The sequence below is a fragment of the Scyliorhinus canicula genome, chromosome 10 (genome assembly GCF_902713615.1).
Source record: "Scyliorhinus canicula chromosome 10, sScyCan1.1, whole genome shotgun sequence".
Classification (NCBI taxonomy): domain Eukaryota; kingdom Metazoa; phylum Chordata; class Chondrichthyes; order Carcharhiniformes; family Scyliorhinidae; genus Scyliorhinus; species Scyliorhinus canicula.
In genome coordinates this window covers 175,854,254-175,870,815 of record NC_052155.1, presented here as the reverse complement: position 1 = coordinate 175,870,815, position 16,562 = coordinate 175,854,254, and the positions used below count along the sequence as shown (strand labels likewise).

At 42.2% G+C, this 16,562-nt stretch overlaps 1 protein-coding gene across 2 annotated transcripts in view; it reads left to right on the top strand.

Annotated features, from left to right (window-relative positions):
• The window catches only part of nsmce2 (NSE2 (MMS21) homolog, SMC5-SMC6 complex SUMO ligase), a 188,560-nt gene that overhangs the window by 4,148 nt on the left and 167,850 nt on the right, over nt 1-16,562 (top strand). For both annotated transcript variants that reach the window (XM_038810171.1, XM_038810172.1), the window contains exon 2: nt 316-477. In XM_038810171.1, the coding sequence (XP_038666099.1) occupies nt 333-477 (145 nt within the window). In that variant the 5' untranslated portion in view covers nt 316-332. The remainder of the gene's footprint in view (nt 1-315; nt 478-16,562) is intronic.

Below are 16,562 nucleotides of genomic sequence, written 5' to 3'. Positions count from 1 at the left end.
ATGATGCACTGCACGGTGTGACATTTTCAGCCTCCTCTGAGTTCTTCCATTCGCTCAGTCGGCAGGTAGCTGAGTTCGACAGACCAGAAAACTCCCAAATATAATCATACAGATTTGATTGTTGGTGGTTAGAATTTTTAGAGTTGACGACAACTTAGATTTAAGAAAGTGGTTTAGTTTCTAACCCCAGTCCAGATGTATATTCTTCTGATTTAACAATGGAAACATTTGGTTGCATAAGAAATGCAGAGAATCTTATGAACGATGGATTTCCTTTAGATTTGCTGCTTGATTGTCTGTTATTGCTGTGCACAGGTTGACACTATTACAGGATGCCTGGACGGTCCACCATAATGCCTGTGATTTCCTTCAACTCTGTGGATTCAGCAGTGTCTTCACTGAAAACATGTCATGTGTCTATTAACACTGGAATTGAAGCCGTAACAGATGTTGCACTTGCTCTTACTGAACATGAAGGTAGGTGTGATGAAAATAAGTTTTCTTCCCATGGGTGGGGGGGGGTTGTGGTATAGTGGGGGGGGGGGGGGGGGGGGGGTTGGTAGGGTAGTAGGGGATGGAAGGGCTGTTGTGGCATGGGGGGTATGGTGAGTGGGATGGTAAGGGGTGGGTTCGGTTGAGGCCAGTCGGGGTGGCGGGGCGGTGAGGAGGGGATTGGGTAAGTTGGAGCTTCTGGATAATTGCCATGTAAACCTCACTTGGGAAATTCTAAGAGGGATTCCCCAGCGTAACATCAGGGTACCCCTCAAATCCAATGTCGGGGATCTTGGAAGGTTTGGCCCATTTTGCTTTTATGTTGGGTTAAAGAAACCCTGAGGACTTTGGGAAGGCTTGTATGATTTCCAAATCTCAGTGGTACAAGGGGCTGGTTTAGCATAGGACTAAATTGCTGGCTTTGAAAGCAGACCAAGGCAGGCCAGCAGCACGGTTGAATTCCCGTACCAGACTTCCCAAACAGGCACTGGAATGTGGCGACTAGGGGCTTTTCACAGTAACTTCATTTGAAGCCTACTTGTGACAATAAGCGATTTTCATTTCATTATCATTTCAAGGGTTAACTCTTCCTCCTATGATAATGCAATCCTAGGTATTTGTTACATTAAACCACGTTATGGTTAACAGAAAATGCAGGATTTCCTATGGAAGCTTAGTCCCTGTAAAAAGTATTGGAAAAAATTTTGAATCACAATTGTTGAAAGAGTCTGGCTGACACAAGCCATTATTCCAGTGGTAGCTAAAGTATTAAAGCTGTTGACATTTTGTTTACTTCAAAGAAGTTGGATGAGCTTCAAAGAGAGTTTCCTCTTAGTTTCTGTTCATTGTCATGTGTAATGAAGGCATGTCGAGCTGTATAAACTGCACAGACTAATTGTTAGTGTGGGTTTTATTTCTTGTACTATCAGAGACTGTTTATTTTGAAGAGTTGGCCAGTGTGGCTGGATAAATAATGGCTCAGACCTTCCGACATCCGGATTGTTGGTGATGGGCACATGATCGAAGATGTGCTTTGGCAACCTATGCCTGATTGTGGACCTTACGTGGGAATTGTCCATCAGGTTTCAGTTTCCGATGGGTAATTCCTCTACTCCCCAGGACCCACCACAGAAATATCTGACTCTAGCTCAGAGTACAGTTCCTCGGGGCTTACATGGATATTTACCCAGGAAATGAGAGACAGTTTAAAACCTGGGGGCTTAGAAGGTTTTGTTTGAAATGCGCCAAATTGGGGGAATTTTCGATTGCAGTGCCAATCAGACGATCATTACCGCTGCCCGGAAATCCGGGCCAATATATACTCCTCAGGAAATTGGGTATGTTACAGAGAGAACTTGCATTTGTATCTTTCACAATCTCGGATTGTCTATAAAACATTTTACAGGCACTGATGTACGTTTGAAGTGCTGTATTGTCAGGAAACATGGCAGCCAATTTGAGCGCAGCAAGCTCCGACAACTAGCAATTAAATATCGAACAGATAACAGTGAGCTGGTTCTCCGCCCCGCCAGCCGGTCAATGGGATTTCCCATTGTGGACAGCCCCACGCCATTGGGAAATCCCTGGGCGAGGGTGCGCTGCAGGTGTAACGGAGAATCCCGACAGCGGAGAATCCAGCTCAGTGTTTCTAGTGATATTGACTGAAGGATGAATATTGGCCTGAACATTGAGAGGACCTTCCTGCTCTTCTTCGAATAGTGCTGTGGGATCTTTTACATTCACTTTAATGAGCTGATTGGGTCTCAGTTTGACATTTCATTCAAAGATGATACCTCTGACAGCGCAATAGTTAAATGTGCATTGCTGTAATTAAAATGTATGTTGCTGAGTATTCGTTTTAAGTAGCTGTACATCTTTTTCCAGTTTTCCAATGAAATATTTTCATTGTTTTCAAGAAGCTTAATTTTTTTTTCTTTGTGCTTTCACTTGTGCATTGAGGGAATTATTTTAGTCTAGAACTATAAAATATATTGTTCTGCTCTAGCCAACATTTCTTTGACAAATTAGCTGCTCGTTCATCTGAGTTGTTTGTCAGACCTTGCTGTGTGTTGTGCTCGAACCCACAAACTGAAGGCCCTGAAAGGCAAGAGGTGAAGCTGGCATCATTGTCCAAGATGGTTTCCTCTGGATTTTACGGTGCACCACACCGGGATCATGCGCTGTTTTTGTTTTGTCGTGTAGGTAACTTTGTCTGCTCGTGAAAACTATTTACATTTCCCCTCATTATCTCCAATCCATACAGCAGATTTCAATTGTGGAATCCACCTGTTGTGGATTCAACTCCTAATAAATCATTCAGTTGAAACTTGCTTGTTTGCTTGGACCTTGAAAAGACAATGTTATTCACATTAGAAATATGTTACAGTGGCTCCTTATTAGAATAATCTCATAGGTGAATCTAAGGAGAAGTTGTTCTGTGTGAGACCAAGTTCAGCCATATAGAGGAGGCTGGTGGATGGAGACTGATTGGGCCTCCATTCAAGGAAGAAATGGAGGACTATCGGGCTATCATGGTGAGGTAATGGAGGTGTAAAGAGGAGATGCTTAGGATCAGGAATCTGGAAACCTGTGACGTGGCAAATGGTGTTGGAACAGTCTTAAATGTAGGTTGGAGGAATCTGGGCAAAGGGAGCAAAGGTGGCCAAGGTAGGAAAAAATAAATTCTTGGGGCAAGAACAGGCTGAAAGGATGTCTCTCAGGGTAGCACTGTTTGTTGATCTTGGGAAGGAGGTACAGGCATGCTGTATGAGGAGGAATATTTTCACCCAGAGAGTGGTGAGCCTCTGGAATTCACTACTACAGAAAGCAGTGAGGCCAAAACATTGTATGTTTCCAAGGAGTTAGATATAGCTCTTGGGGATAAAGGGATCAAAGGATATGGGGGGAATGGCAGGAGCAGGTTCCTGAATTGGATGATCAGCCATGATCATAATGAATGGCAGAGCAGGCTTGAAGGGCTGAATGGCCTACTCCTGTTTCTATTCTGTATGCTTCTAAATGTGGGGTTGGGCCTAAGCTAAGTTGGGACTGGGGGTCGGGATGGAGAGAAAGATCGTCAGAGGAGAAGAGATGAGTGATGACTGCGAGTTGGCATTCAGTCTCCACAAGCTTCAGGTCTGTTTTTTTGAATACATTTAGAATACCCAATTCTTTTTTTCCAATTGTCATGTGAGAGTACCTTTCACAAATGGGTGTTGAAGAAATGTACCTTTAAGAAATGGGGGTTTATCAGTGATGTCAGAGTGTGGGTGGAGCTGGGCTGTCTGTCAGCTTTTTACTTTTGTTTTAGGCTGTTTGCTGCAGGGTGTGTTTTAGTTTCGTTTTCAGAGCTGGATAGCTGCAGTCACAGCCAGAAGGGGTATTAGTCTCTCTCCCTGTAATCTAACAGCTGTAAATCGATCCTTTGGTGATTTAAAACTAATAACTGTTCTCAGTAGTGACTAACCTAATATGCTTCTGTTAAAAGTTCTTTTTTAAGTCTTATGGACGTTAAAAGGACAGCTTAAGGATTACGTAGTGTTGTATTCTTTGGGGGTTGTATTTGAATTAATGGTTGCTAAAATGTTCATTGTATGTTTTCAAAAGGTTAACTTGAGTTCATAGAATAAACATTGTTTTACTTTAAAAAATACTTTTCCATTTCTGCTGTACCACACCTGTAGAGTGGGCCGTGTGCTCCCCATACCACAATCTATTAAAAGTTGTGGGTCAGGTGAATTCCATGATACACTTTGGGGTTCTCTAAACCCTGGCCCATAACACAATTAAGGGGAAATTTTAGCGTGGCCAATCCACCTACCCTGCACATAGAACATAGAACACTTTGGATTATGGGTGTGAGACCAACGCAGACACGGCAGAATGTTCCAACTTCACACGGACAGTGACCTGGGGCCGGGTGCGAACCACTGCACCAACCGTGCCACCAGAGCTCTGTTAGTCAAACAGCTGGCTTAATGACAATGTCTGACTTGGAGCTCAGAGAAGAGAATCCTCCAGGTTCAGAGGGAGGAAGGTCCGATTGGGTAAGGTGGCTCGGGTGGGGTGGGAAGAAAAAATTGAGACTGTTGATATCACGTACTTCCCAGTGAGAGGATCAAGGGAAGAAGAGGTCAGAAGGAGATGACCAGGCAAAATGAACATTCTGAAGATGGGAGGAAGTGTCTTGTGCAGCGGGAGGACTACTGGCCAAAAGTTGGACTTGGATTGCAGGCGACAGAAGAGCTCAGCGTCATGTCAAGCTCAATTCATTGAAGCGGGCACTTAAGGATTTTTAAAATCCCCAGATCATAATGAACTTCAGTGTCCACAAAGTGGATATCGCTCATGGATTGAAAACCACTCAAACAAACATGGGAGGGTGGTTAGTTTAACATAGTATTTCCAGATATTCAGTTTATGATGACTTTCTGGTTCTGTTAGTTCCACTTTGATGCTTGGTCTGTACGTCAAATTTCACGCATTACTTCAAGAGGCTCTGAAGAATTAATAAGTGCAGTTGCTTTACAAGATTTTAAAATATATGGTGATGTCTGGTTACAATATTAATTACCCATTGGCACAGTATGTGGATTTGCTGCATTTTAACTTGCTGTATTTGTTTCATGTGACAGATTGGGTTTAAACATATTTTAGCAGGGTCAGTAATTATTTAAGTAACCTGCAATGATTATTTTACGCTCACAGTAATACTCAGAATTTCATTATTAACGTTGGTTAAAAAGATCTTTATAGCCGGCCGTGATGGCTGGCACCTGGAAGTGACATTTTACAAATTTCGTGGTATGTCAAATCATGTGGTCTGGTTGCTGCACATGAAGCCAGATAAATACAGTCTAGGAGCCAAACAAACCAAGACAAATCTAGGTGCAATCCCCACTGTGCACGGAATGGGTAGAGATGGTACAGTTTTCTGGAGCTAAACCCCCTTCTGAGGCTGCAGCCTATAATTGAACTGGGGGCAGCCAGCAGCAGGCCAGGGACTCATTGACGACTCCTTTCCATCACACAAACACAGACTCGCTATCATGGGTCATCTACAGCTGTGGCCACAGGCACCCTGGAGAAGGGTTCTCCTTCTGAGATTGTCTTCATTTTGAGGTACCCCTGCAGCCCCCTGTATGTCTCAGCAGCACCCACCTCTCTACATGGGACTGCATGCCAGCCATTGCAGCGAGCCCCATGGACCTCCCATATCTCACCTATCCACCATACTTAATTGGACGCAGCTTCCAGTGACGGCTTCAAAATGAGCTAATTTCAGGAAGATCGCGAGTCGTGTCATACCTTGGTAATTTTTGGCTTCCTGACCCAGAGTTAAGACCAATGTCAGGGTCGTGATGATCTTCGTAAAATCAAACCGTACATGTCTCAGTGGATTCTTGATCTAATTGAAGAGGCTCATTGTTTTAAGCCTTTGCTTGAAGACTCTCTGCCCCTGGGTTGATGGAATAAGATCAGGTTTGGCGGAAGGAATCTCGTATGGAGCTTAATTACTGCCATATAATATGTCGGGCTGAATGGCGTAGTTCTGTACTGTAAAGTTTCATGTCATTCTTTCACCAAGGTTTTAGTCTGTCCACCTCTTGCCTCAATTGGTGTAATTCTGACTTTTGGATCATGGAATTCTGCTCTTTTAATTCTTCTCTGTCCCCCGCCTGGCCCGGTGCAGTTGTCACTCATCCCCTCTCTCATTAATCTGTTGCCAACCTGATTTACTTGCTATGATTGGAAAATGTAGCAACTGCTCCTCCCCTAGTAGCTGCTGCGCCCACACACAGCCTACAGAGCGCCTTTCTGGTGTTGCCTCTGCTGGTGCAGGGTAGTTGGAAGTTCTCGCCCAAGCCAAGACCTCGTTACCGATGGGATGACTTGGGTCTAAACAACTCCAGCCCGCTCCTTGGTGCTAATTAAGCGCTTAGTGATAGAAGAGGCTGCACCCCCCCCAGTCTGCTGGGACCTGAGCCCAATGGCCCCAAATTTCTACCCCTGTGGAGGTGCTCACTCTGCCCTAGTGATGTATTTTGCTTACGTGAAGGGCTATTACTAATTCAGCCATGACTAGATAGACTAAGATTGCTAGAAAGCATTTCGCAAGGTGCCAATTTCTGCCTGTACGGATACGTGGCCATTCAATTTCAAGAGCTGTATTTGTTACTCGTGATACAGTCTCCTCCTCTTGGGGCGCCTACGCACCCGAGCTGATTGCTTTGCTGAACATCGCCGTTCATTCTGTGAGCGTGACTTCGGGCCTCCGTTGGCGTACCATTTTAATTCTCCATCTCACTCCCTCACTGACCTCTCTGTACTCTGTCTCCTGCACTGTTCCATTGAAACTCAACACAAGTTCAAGGAACAACATCCCATCTGTGGATTAGCAAGTTTTGATCTTTCAGCCGTAAGCACCTTCAATCATAAACGCCACTCCCATTTTCACCAACACTAGTGGGTGTTAATGGGTTCTGCTGTTGTCATTTGCACCTCTTGACTCATTTTTAAATGTCTCCATTGGCCCATTACCACCCCCTTTTACCTTGCACTAATCATCCCTTTCGTTCTTTTAATTGCTCCTACCTTATACATGTACAAGTTTTTTGTTGTTGTAAAGCAGTGAGTTTTGGTGCTGAAATATTTGTGACTTAATAAAGGCAAGTTCCTTAGTGTTTCAATTTGTTATTAATTGTGACATTTAACTTACTATAGATAGATATTGTAGACATTGAAAATAAGGATGTGCTTCTGGGAATTTATTTATCTAGACTGACCCTTCACGGGAAAGTTATAGATTTTGTTTAGATGAAAAGGAAAAAAAAATTAAATGTGGAAATGCTGCCAAATATCCGGCATTTTATGTTTCCAATCGCCCACCCTTTCAGCATTCTGAAGGGATTGTTCCCTTTGTGACATACTGATTAATTCTCCCATCTCTCATCTTCTTACGTCAGCGTCCCATGTAAGTGCGGGAAATGGAATATTTACCCTTCCATATGAAACAGATTTGTACTTTTACTACTTTTGTCACGGAATGCAGCCTGCTCTATTTATATTAGTGAATGCTTGAGATATTAAATAAAAACTAAAAGTGGAAATGCATAAATGACCAACCAGTGTCTGAGAGCATTTCTGTGACTAATAGAGTAGTTCTGCCTTTCTATTTCTGGGCGAGATTCTCCGAAATTTAGGCCAAGTGTTTGTGCGGTTCATGCCGCTCCAGCCTCCTTACGTGGTGCGTTCCTGCACAGTTCCAGCCAGCAGCGACCAGGGGTGAACGGTGCTGGCGGAACTGTCATTGTTTTCGCCGGCCGCTCGGCCCATCCGGGCTGGAGAATCGCCGCTCGCCGTTTTCGGCGATTCTCCGAGCAGCCCGGCGCGATTCTCGCGCCGCTGGTTTGGGGGGATGGGAGAATCACATGCGGGTGTTGGGGTGGCGTGGCGCAACTCGCGCAGCGCCCCGCCGATTCTCCCACCCAGCGTGGAGGGTAGAATACCGCCCACTGTCTTTCCATTTACTTAGCAATGGGTTAAAATCAGATTCAGTTGTAAGGGTTGTTGGTTACTGTGTGGCAAATGTTGGCTCCACACATAATGGGGCTACAGGTTGCTGCGATGAGGTTCGGTGGTTTGATTGTGTCAGTATATTTAAATATTTTCCAAGAGCCAGTACAGACAAGATGGGCCAAATGGCAGATTTCTGTGTTGTATTATTCTAAGATGTTAGGATATATGATTAATCCATGCAGCGCTTCATCAGAATTGCTTACTGTCTAAAAGGTCACGTGAACTATGTCAGTGACTTTCTGATAGTGTTTTGACAAATCAGCAGCCATGTGTCAAACAGTAGTTTTATGTCAGGACATAGTACAGGCAAAACTTTCTTTGTTTTGGTATTCTTAGGTAAATAGTAAGTTCTGCAAATCCTTGTCCATGTACTATTTTTGTCCATTTCCTAGTTTAATTTTTTGTTAAATCTGTTGCTTTACAGCTTTGATCTCAGTCTAAGAGGTAATATGTCCAAACCAGTAGAATAGCAAATGTCACATCAAAGATGAGGCTGTTAATGTTCAGGTATTTCAATGGAAGCCAGCTAGAAAATATGGTTTATTTTCTGCAAAATATTTAACTGTCAAATTAGGAGAAAACTGCCAAATAATTGAAGCTTTGAAAGGCAATGTATTTTAATTCTAGTTTACTGTGAATAAAACCTGTTGTTTATTAGTACTTCCAGTAGAGAAATTTGTATGAGAAGGAAGGCAAATGTGCCAACACACAGCTCTGTTGTCTCTGTCGCCTGAGTTCAAATCCAACCCAGAGGGATGGGCTGAAACATTTGTCTCCCTGATTGTGGAATTGTAATATTGAATATTTTCAATTAAATAACGAGATTAGAGATTCACGAGATAAACCTGTTCATAATTCTATATGGATTGACAATTTCCGAGGATTTAAGTAAATTGGTTTGCGAAAAGGGAAAGACCAATAACGGGAGGGTGCTTTTCAGTGTCCGGTTACTTTTATCAGGATTCTGACTTGCTAAGATTTTCCTCTGAGCACATCTCTATGCTATAAAATATTTGGCAACCCAGTACTTGTGATGGTTGAGACTATTTATGTGTTGTTTCTGCACAGAATGAAGCAATCGACACTAAAATAACTCAATGGCTAGATGCTTTTTATAGTACGAAGCAAATGTTGCTGTGGACTAAAGCACTTTATTATGGTATTCTGCTTTTAAATCTACAATATTCTTGGTTTTGCATTCTTTAATCATAATAGTGGATGCAAAATGTGAAAACATTCTTGATCCCACATTCCCATTCAAATCTTTTAAATAACTTACAAATGAGGTGACTTGGCTTTTTTTGTTAAAATGCACCAACCAGATTAAATAACAGTGCCTTAAAAAAGTGGATTTTAAATTTGTTCCAGGCATTTACAAATATTTCACCCCGCTAAACATATATAAACAGGGGTGGCACGGTGGCAACCACTGCTGACTCACAGTGCCAGGGCCCTGGGTTCAACCACTGCTGACTCACAGTGCCAGGGCCCTGGGTTCAACCACTGCTGACTCACAGTGCCAGGGCCCTGGGTTCAACCACTGCTGACTCACAGTGCCAGGGCCCTGGGTTCAACCACTGCTGACTCACAGTGCCAGGGCCCTGAGTTCAACCACTGTTGACTCACAGTGCCAGGGCCCTGGGTTCACCGCTGCTGACTCACAGTGCCAGGGGCCTGGGTTCAACCACTGCTGACTCACAGTGCCAGGGCCCTGGGTTCAACCGCTGTTGACTCACAGTGCTACGGCCCTGGGTTCACCGCTGCTGACTCACAGTGCCAGGGCCCTGGGTTCAACCACTGCTGACTCACAGTGCCAGGGCCCTGAGTTCAGTTCCAGCCTTGGTTGGATTTTGCACTTTCTCCTCTTGTCTGTGTGAGTTTCCTCTGGGTGCTCAGGTTTCCCTCCGGGTGCTCCCGTTTCCTCCCACAGTCCAAAGATGTGCAGGTTAGGTGGATTGGCCATGCTAAATTGTCCCTTAGTGTCCAAAGATAGTGAGGTTGTGGGGATGGGGCAAGGAGTGGGCGTGGGTGGGGTGCTCTTTCAGAGGGTTGCTGCAGACCAGGTGAATGAACTGTCTGAATTCTACGATAGAGGATAGAAAAACACATTTTTTTAAAAATCCGATATCCACTTCAGATGCTGCAATCTGCTGCTGCTATGGACCGAGAGCTGGAAAGTAGGTCTACTCATTGGCGGAATTTGATTAAAGAATTCTGCTGTTTGAAATTTTTTTCCAACCTGTGCCTACCTCTCTCTGTAGCCCTTTGCTTTACTTGTGAACAAGCTAGCAAGGTCATGTTCTGTTGTTAGTACGTTACACCCTACCCCTCTCTGTAGCCCTTTGCTTGTGAATAAGCTAGCAAGGTCATGTTCTGTCGTTAGCATGTTACATGCACTAACTGCATTGAATGTTGAGGTCGCTTTAGTGATTTGACACAAATGCATTGGTCCACCTTGAAGATAACAGGAGTTAAATAAAGGGAAAACTAATGTTTCTATCCACTTAACGTTCAATAATTTAACCCATTTGAAATGGCTTAGCAGCATTTGCATTTCACTACAGATCATAAAAAGTGCTATACTTTTCCAGCTCCTAACAATGCAGTGACTTTACTTTGCGCTATAATTTGTTCCTGATTCCTTGTCACAAAAAAATGGTCAGGCTTTTTTTTGTCTTCACCCACTCATCCCTGATATTTCTTTGATTTAGTAGTTCCCAAGTACATTTTATAAAACCCATCCAAATACCCAATATCTCTGTATCATGATTGGGAAGATATTGAAATATTTAAGAAGTGATGAGCTTTAAAAATTAGTCCAAGTAGAAATTCCATGAGATACCACTCGTTAATCACATTTAAGTTAATACCACCATTACTACTTTCCCTTCATGTAAGATAAATTATCAAGTGTTTCAGTGTTAACAATAAATCTTCTCTCTGGAGAGAAACATCATAAAGTTTACACCCATAATCCAGTGAGATTTTCCCTGTGTTTGACATCAACAGAGTGTACAAACAGGTCATATTTCTTTGAAAGAAAGCAATCGGTTAATGCAAAATAGATCTGCATGTTCACTTGGTCATGCATTCATGCACTTTTGTTTTGAAGTGCATGCTCAGTCCGTAGAAAATGAACGATACATAAAAGGTTTGCAGCTCATTTGATTTAAGAGCTTTTGTAATTCAAAGAGAGAAAATGAATCCTTTCATGAGTTGGATAGGAGCAAAGGCCAATGTACTTAACTCCACCAGATGGCACTCCTGTTGGAGGAACCCAACAATGGAAAATCTAATGCTGCTTGGTTCTTTTGATTTTTTAAAAAGAGTTATTTGAAAGCAGCTTGTATCCTCAAAACTGGATGTTATGTTTTGTACACTATCCAATTCCATGTGTAAAATGTAATATTTTCCAGCCTGTTATTGTGTGTATTGCACCCTCAAGCTGCTCATATACCTGTTTCGAGTCTTATGGATGTATCAAAACGAGGTTAAATATAAGAGATTTAGGAGAGAAAGCACAACAGAGCTTTTTTTTTTACATAATGGGCTGATTGAATGTGGAATGCATGGTTGGAGTTAGGGATTGAGGCAGGACACTAAGAATGGATTAAATGTGTTAGAGTAAATCTTCGCATGTAATAGTTAGGCTGAACAGTCTGTCTCAATGTTGTAATTTCAGAGTAATAAATTTCCTCGTAAACTGTTTTCATTCCGGTGTTATGGAGACGTGATGTCCTTTTGAGTCCTTAAAATCTAATTTATTAAGTAAGCAGAGTTTCAGTTAAATCAGAGCTTAATTGCTGGATGAGCAAATGATGCTAATTGGAAAAAACTATTTAGCTTTCAGGCTTTGAGTTAGAAGAATACAGCATGTTTGATTTTCTTGCTTCATTTAAGTGCAATTTCTTGAAGTAGTTAGACATTCTGATAACTGTGTGAAATGAGGCATCGTGTATTGCTAGAATTGTCTAAAATTGGAATTAAGTTTTTTCTCTATTTTACTTTTGATTGAAATGTGGCATAGAATGTGCACATTGAAATGAGTTTTGTTTTTACGTATACCCATATTAATAAATCCTGGATGATATTCATGGTGAGTTATACGCAACAATGAAGATTAAACTTGTGTAAAATGTGTTTTCCTTTGCAATAACAGAGACTAATGTGGCATAGAATGTGCACATTGAAATGAGTTTTGTTTTTACGTATACCCATATTAATAAATCCTGGATGATATTCATGGTGAGTTATACGCAACAATGAAGATTAAACTTGTGTAAAATGTGTTTTCCTTTGCAATAACAGAGACTAATTGCAGAGGTAAACTCTGCAAAAGTTTATTCAAAGGTTAATTTCAATTTATTGAAAGAAAGTAATACTTGCACATGTATCGTGCTTTTCACGTATGTTGTAAAGTTCTTTGCCGGTTTGGGCACTGTTGTCATGTTAGAAATGGGCAACCAACTTGCACACAGCAAGCTCTCACAAACAGCAATGTAACACTGTAATGACCAGATAATCCATTTTTGTGATGTGAATTTAGGGATAAATATTAGCCAGAACACCAGGGATTAATCCCCTGCTTTTCTCCGAAATAGTAACATAGGAATTTTTACACCCACCTGTAAAATTTTGGTTTAACATCTTATTTGGGAAAATATCACATCTGATATTACAGCATTTCCTGAATACCGCACTGGAATGTCAATCTTGATTTTTGTTCTCAAACCCTGAACCCACAACCTAATGACTCAGAGATGAGCCACCGCTGACAGCAATGTCAGAATCCAGGTTTGCTCGTCAGGAGTTTCCAGACTTTCTAGTTCCCGTATTGTCTTTTCCTACATTTTTTTCTGTACTTTAAATATAAATAGAGGCCTTTTGAGTGACAAAGTAATTTGCATTCAAAAATGTGACATCTAAAATGTGACCTATGGAAAGTGCTGAACATAGAACTCCTTTTGGTCTATTATTGTTGTGAGTCTGGATTACAGATAATGCTGGAGACAAGGCTGTTGGTAAACTCTATCTTTTATTCAACATTGTAATAACTAAGTACCATACAGGCTTGGCACAGGACTCAACATAGAACTGTCTTTCTCCATGTTCTGTTGTCATGTGATCTTACATCACTGATGTAAACTAAACATTTCTATATTATTTATTTATTTATTTTTATAAATTTAAAGTACCCAATTATTTTTTTTTCCAATTAAGGGTAATTAGCGTGGCCAATCCACCTAAACTGCACATCTTTGAACTGTGGGGGTGAAACCCACACAGACACCGGGAGAATGAGCAAACTCCGCACGGACAGTGCCCAGTGCCAGGATTCAGACCCAGGTCCTCAGCACCGTGAGGCAGCAGCGCTAACCACTGCCATGTGCCGTCCTTACACTTCTATATTTAACAGTAAATCTTTATACCACATCTCTTTCTCCCCATACCCCCACGCCAATGTCTCTGACTTGAATAGATACTATTTACATTATCCATTAGCCTTGAAATCTCTGCGCCATTTATGGTTCACAGAAATAAGCATTGTGGTGATTTCCCCAATCTCACCAACCTTATTCTCATTTCTCTTGGAGGCTGAAAAAGATTCAAGTTCTCCTGGTTCTCGAGAGTAACATGTGAATCTTCAGAGACCAATGGTTCTCTGTTTAGGTTGCATTCCTGATCATAAGAGTTAGTTAATCCATTCTATTGATGGTCATTGTCCTGCAGATATGAGTGTGTGCCTATTTCTTCCCATTATCGCGTTCTCAGTCTACACGATAAAATCTTGTCTCCTTTCCATTCAAGACCCTGTATTCTGGTCTCTACTCCAGACTGATTCACCTGGTTGCAGTTCTGGTCATTTATGCACTCTATGGCGGTGATAATAGATTCTGGTCTGATTGGTATGATATTTGTTCTCCTCCTTCCTTACTCTCTTGATATCAGTGGTTTTTAGATATGGTATGCGCATATGTGGAAGAACAGGAAGTTGAGTCCATGGTCATCTGCCCATCAGACGTGCTGAGGGAGACAAACCATTCTAAGGTGGCACGGGGGATTGCTTGACGTTGCTAAATTAATATAAGTCCTTTTCAACAAAGATTTTAACGTTCTTGCTCCTCTTTTGGCCTCTCCATTTGCTCCCCCCAAAAACTAAAAGTGACCAATTCCTTGAAATAAACAATAAAAGGCTGCCACCTCTGATAGAACTCCTCGATTGCTACCCTCTTGGTGTACTCCAATTTCTCGAGGTATAGGAACTCCATCAGTTCTCCCAGCCATACCAAGGCACTGGATGGAGATGCCAACCTCCACTCCAAAAGTATGCGCCTCCAGGCAATCAGCGAGGCTAAGGACAGAACATCGGCTCCGCTCCTGTCTGTAGCTCTGGTGAGTCCCAAATATGGCCACTAAAGGACAGGGCTCCAGCTTAATTTGCAGAATCACTGTCATGGTGCTGTGGAAGGAGGCCCAAAAACCCACCAGCTTGGGACATTACCAGAACATGTGCACATGGTTAGCCAGACCACTTGAGCAGCGCTCCCACCTGTTCTCCACCCTTACCAAGAAGCAACTCATTCTGGACTTGGTAAACTGCGCCCTAAAAAACGACTTTAGGTTGGATTAAACCAAGCGTTGCGCGTGAGGGTGTGGAGTTCACCCTGCGAAAGGCCTCACTCCACATCTCGTCATCCACTATGTGTCCAAGCTCCTCCGCCCACCTAACCTTAACCTCCTCCACTGACACCGAATCCTGTGACATAATCTGTCCATAAATACCAGAAGTGCTCTCTTCCTCCGATCCTGCGAGTGAAAGAACCCTCTCCATTAGAGAGGTTGGCAGCACCATGGGGAATGTCAGGAAAACCCGTTGCGCAAAGTTGCGAACTTGGAGGATATCTAAGTAAATCTGAACCCGAGAGCCCAAACTATTCCGTCAATTCCTGTAGACTGGCTCATGGTTTTCCACTTGATCCCCTTTAAAAATTAGTTATCGAGCTATGTGTGCTTTTTGACTTAGCAGTGCACATTTTTGATTGTGGCCCACATACAAAGTTTCCGTGATTTCTCTCTGTAGTTCAGCAGACAATCGACCCTGGACTGTGGGGTCTTATGGTCGATGGCTGGAAAAAGTCTGGTTTAAACCACTGTTCTGTGTCTGAAAGAATTGAAACTTCTGCTCCAGTGTCTAGTTTAAAGTTTTTTTTAATGCTCGTTGACATAAAATCTGCACTCCCAAAAATGATGGTACTTGTTCTTTTCCTTCTTCAACCTCTTGAATTTCTTCCAACTTCTTGAATGGTACATGAGTTTCGCCTTTAATATTTTGTTAAGAGCTATTTTCTGGGCGAGCTGATTTAAAATGGCCTGTCTTCTTGCTCGAATGGTGCTCCCCATTTTTGTTGGATGGGGCACTCTTTGCACCAGAGCAGCCATTTGTCTTCACAACAAGATCAATGACCAGCGGTAGCTACCATGACCTTTCACTTTTTTTTCTTTTTTGGGATTATGTACACTGCAACTTCTATGTGCTACAATCTGGACTGTATCAGATGTTTTTCTCCACGAGATTTCCTTTTTGCCTCGAATAAAAATATTATTTTCTTTTTCTCCCTTTTGCTCTCTTGTTAACTGCACAGTCTTCGATTGGTCAAATCTTCTCCTGACTGCAGAAAACCTGATATTGTCTCTTCCAACAACACTGTGATTCTGAATCAATTCATCGTTCAGGGCTCCATGGGTGCAATTCTCAGCTGTGCAATATAGACATTTAATAATGGAACTTATGCCCTCTCTCCTGGTCTTCGGATGTGCCAATTCAATTTTTCTATCTTTGTAATGGTGTTCTTTCAAAATAAAAATAAATATCAAAAACTTGGATAACTTCTTCATATCTCGCCATATCTTCATTTACGCCCTGTCTGACCAGCATGTCGCCTGCATTACTGCGCTATGGTGGCAAGTAAGGGTACTGAACTACTCCTGCTACTCTTTTCTGCAAGTCCTGATGCTTGTCTGTACCTGGTAAACCTGCAATGCCAATTCTGCTAAAGGTAGGATTTTTCCATGTCTTCCTTTTCCTGTTGCCTTCTGTGTAGTTTGGTTTCCTCTCACTGACCTTGTCCTGCAGTCTTGCTGCTGCTTCCTGTTGCTGGGCTCTTAACATTTGCTCCTTTCGTCATGTTTTCTTGGCTGTCATCATCTGTGATCATTGTTGTCATGGGTCTGGACTTGCAAATAAAACTGTTGATCAACTCTACCCTTTATTGAACATTACACTCACTGTGTACAATGCATACTGAGCACGAGGTTCTACATAGAACTATCTCAATGCACTGTTGCCATGTGATCTTACATCAGTGATGAGGCACTCTATATTTTTACATATTTAACATTAACCCTTTATACCACATTTGGTTCATTCAGATGGATGATTTCTTATTCTCTAGAATGTGTCATACATTACCGTAACCATTGATTCATAATGA